The following is a 1444-nucleotide window of genomic DNA, read 5'->3' as shown; positions in this document are numbered from 1 at the left end:
ATGTGACAAATATTAGTGAAAACCAATAAATGCCCATAGAGCTACGCCAAATTAACTCTGAAGAGATAGACTAAAGATTAATTTAGTTTTCAGCAGAGAAATAAGAGCGAGTTCAAACGACATGATAAAATAAAATTTATCATAAAAACGGTTGACACGTTCTAAAATGATGATCTGACCACATCCTGTAAAATGACATGCCGGTCCATATATAAACGGTCCATATATGGATAATGATGATAAAAATAAAAAATAAATTAAATAATAATAATAATAATAATAATAATAATAATAATAATAATAATAATACCCAGCAAAAGATAAAAGACCAAACGTGCGACAAGAACACCAACAAATACCAAAAAATACGAATACGTTCTTCTCTTGTGAAACAGTTCATCTCAGCAGTGTCATCAAACCAGGCGCACTGGCTCTGTCGTTGGTCGAATGTAGGTCAGTGCAGAGGCTATTTATTGAAATGAGGTCAACTTCGGATGTTTCATCTTTGTCATGGGGACCGTGTTTTTCAGTGTTAACGTTTTTCTTCAACTCAATCACTTGTAAGGTGAATTTCAAGTTATCGCCGATATTGCTCTTATTATCGACCCCACTTTTATTGTTGTCATTGTTGTTATTGTTGTTATTGTTGTTATCGTTGTTACTGTTGTTATCGTTGTTATCGTTGTGACTGTTGTTATTGTTGTCAGTTTCGTTGTTAGCATTGTTAGCTTCGAAATTAGAGTTGTCGCTACTATATTTATCATCAATGATGTTTTTGTTATTGTTGCCACTACCACCACCACCACCACCACCACCAACATCATTATCATCATCATTATCATCAGTTTTTTCCTTGGATGGGTTGCTAGCGTGTGGTTCTTCAACATTCACTCGCATCACAGAATCATCATTTGATGGAGGAGACAGATGTGATGATGATGATGATGGTGGTGGTGTTGATGATGGTGGTTGTGCGGGTGCTGATGATGATAGCGGTAATGACGCAGTTGGTTGAGATGTCACAGGCAATTGAGAAGATAATGGTGATGATGGTGATGATGATGGTGACGCCAAAGAAAATGTTGAAGTTATTGGCACAGTGGTCACCTGGATCTGATGAGGCGGTGATGGGGAAGGGGGTACTGCAACTGGAAGAAATGATGACTGCTGAGAAGATGATGGTGGTAGTTGTGATGATGATGGTTGCAATGATATCAAAGATAGTGATGATGGTGGTGGTTGTGATGATGGTAGTGGTTGTGATGATAGTGGTGGTTGTGATTGTGATGGTGGTTGTGATGATGTTGGTGGTTGTGATGATGATGGTGGTTGTAATGATGATAGTGGTTGTGATGATGATGGTGGTTGTGATGATGATGGTGGTTGTGATGATGATGGTGGTTGTGATGATGATGGTGGTTGTGATGACGGTGAAGATTGTGAT

The 1444-nt window shown here is 38.2% G+C and overlaps 1 protein-coding gene across 1 annotated transcript in view; it reads right to left on the bottom strand.

Moving 5' to 3' along the window:
- Positions 1 to 396: 396 nt before the first annotated feature.
- Positions 397 to 1444, bottom strand: part of HELRODRAFT_163311 (hypothetical protein) — a gene marked incomplete at both ends in the record, with an annotated part of 2125 nt that continues 1077 nt past the window's right edge. Inside the window, 2 exons of the mRNA XM_009027215.1 lie at positions 397 to 980; positions 1108 to 1167. Of these exons, the coding sequence (XP_009025463.1) occupies positions 397 to 980; positions 1108 to 1167 (644 nt within the window). The remainder of the gene's footprint in view (positions 981 to 1107; positions 1168 to 1444) is intronic.

The sequence above is a fragment of the Helobdella robusta genome, assembly GCF_000326865.2.
Source record: "Helobdella robusta unplaced genomic scaffold HELROscaffold_5, whole genome shotgun sequence".
NCBI classification, from domain to species: domain Eukaryota; kingdom Metazoa; phylum Annelida; class Clitellata; order Rhynchobdellida; family Glossiphoniidae; genus Helobdella; species Helobdella robusta.
Note: the sequence above shows the minus strand (reverse complement) of the source record. Positions and strands in the feature narration are given on the sequence as shown.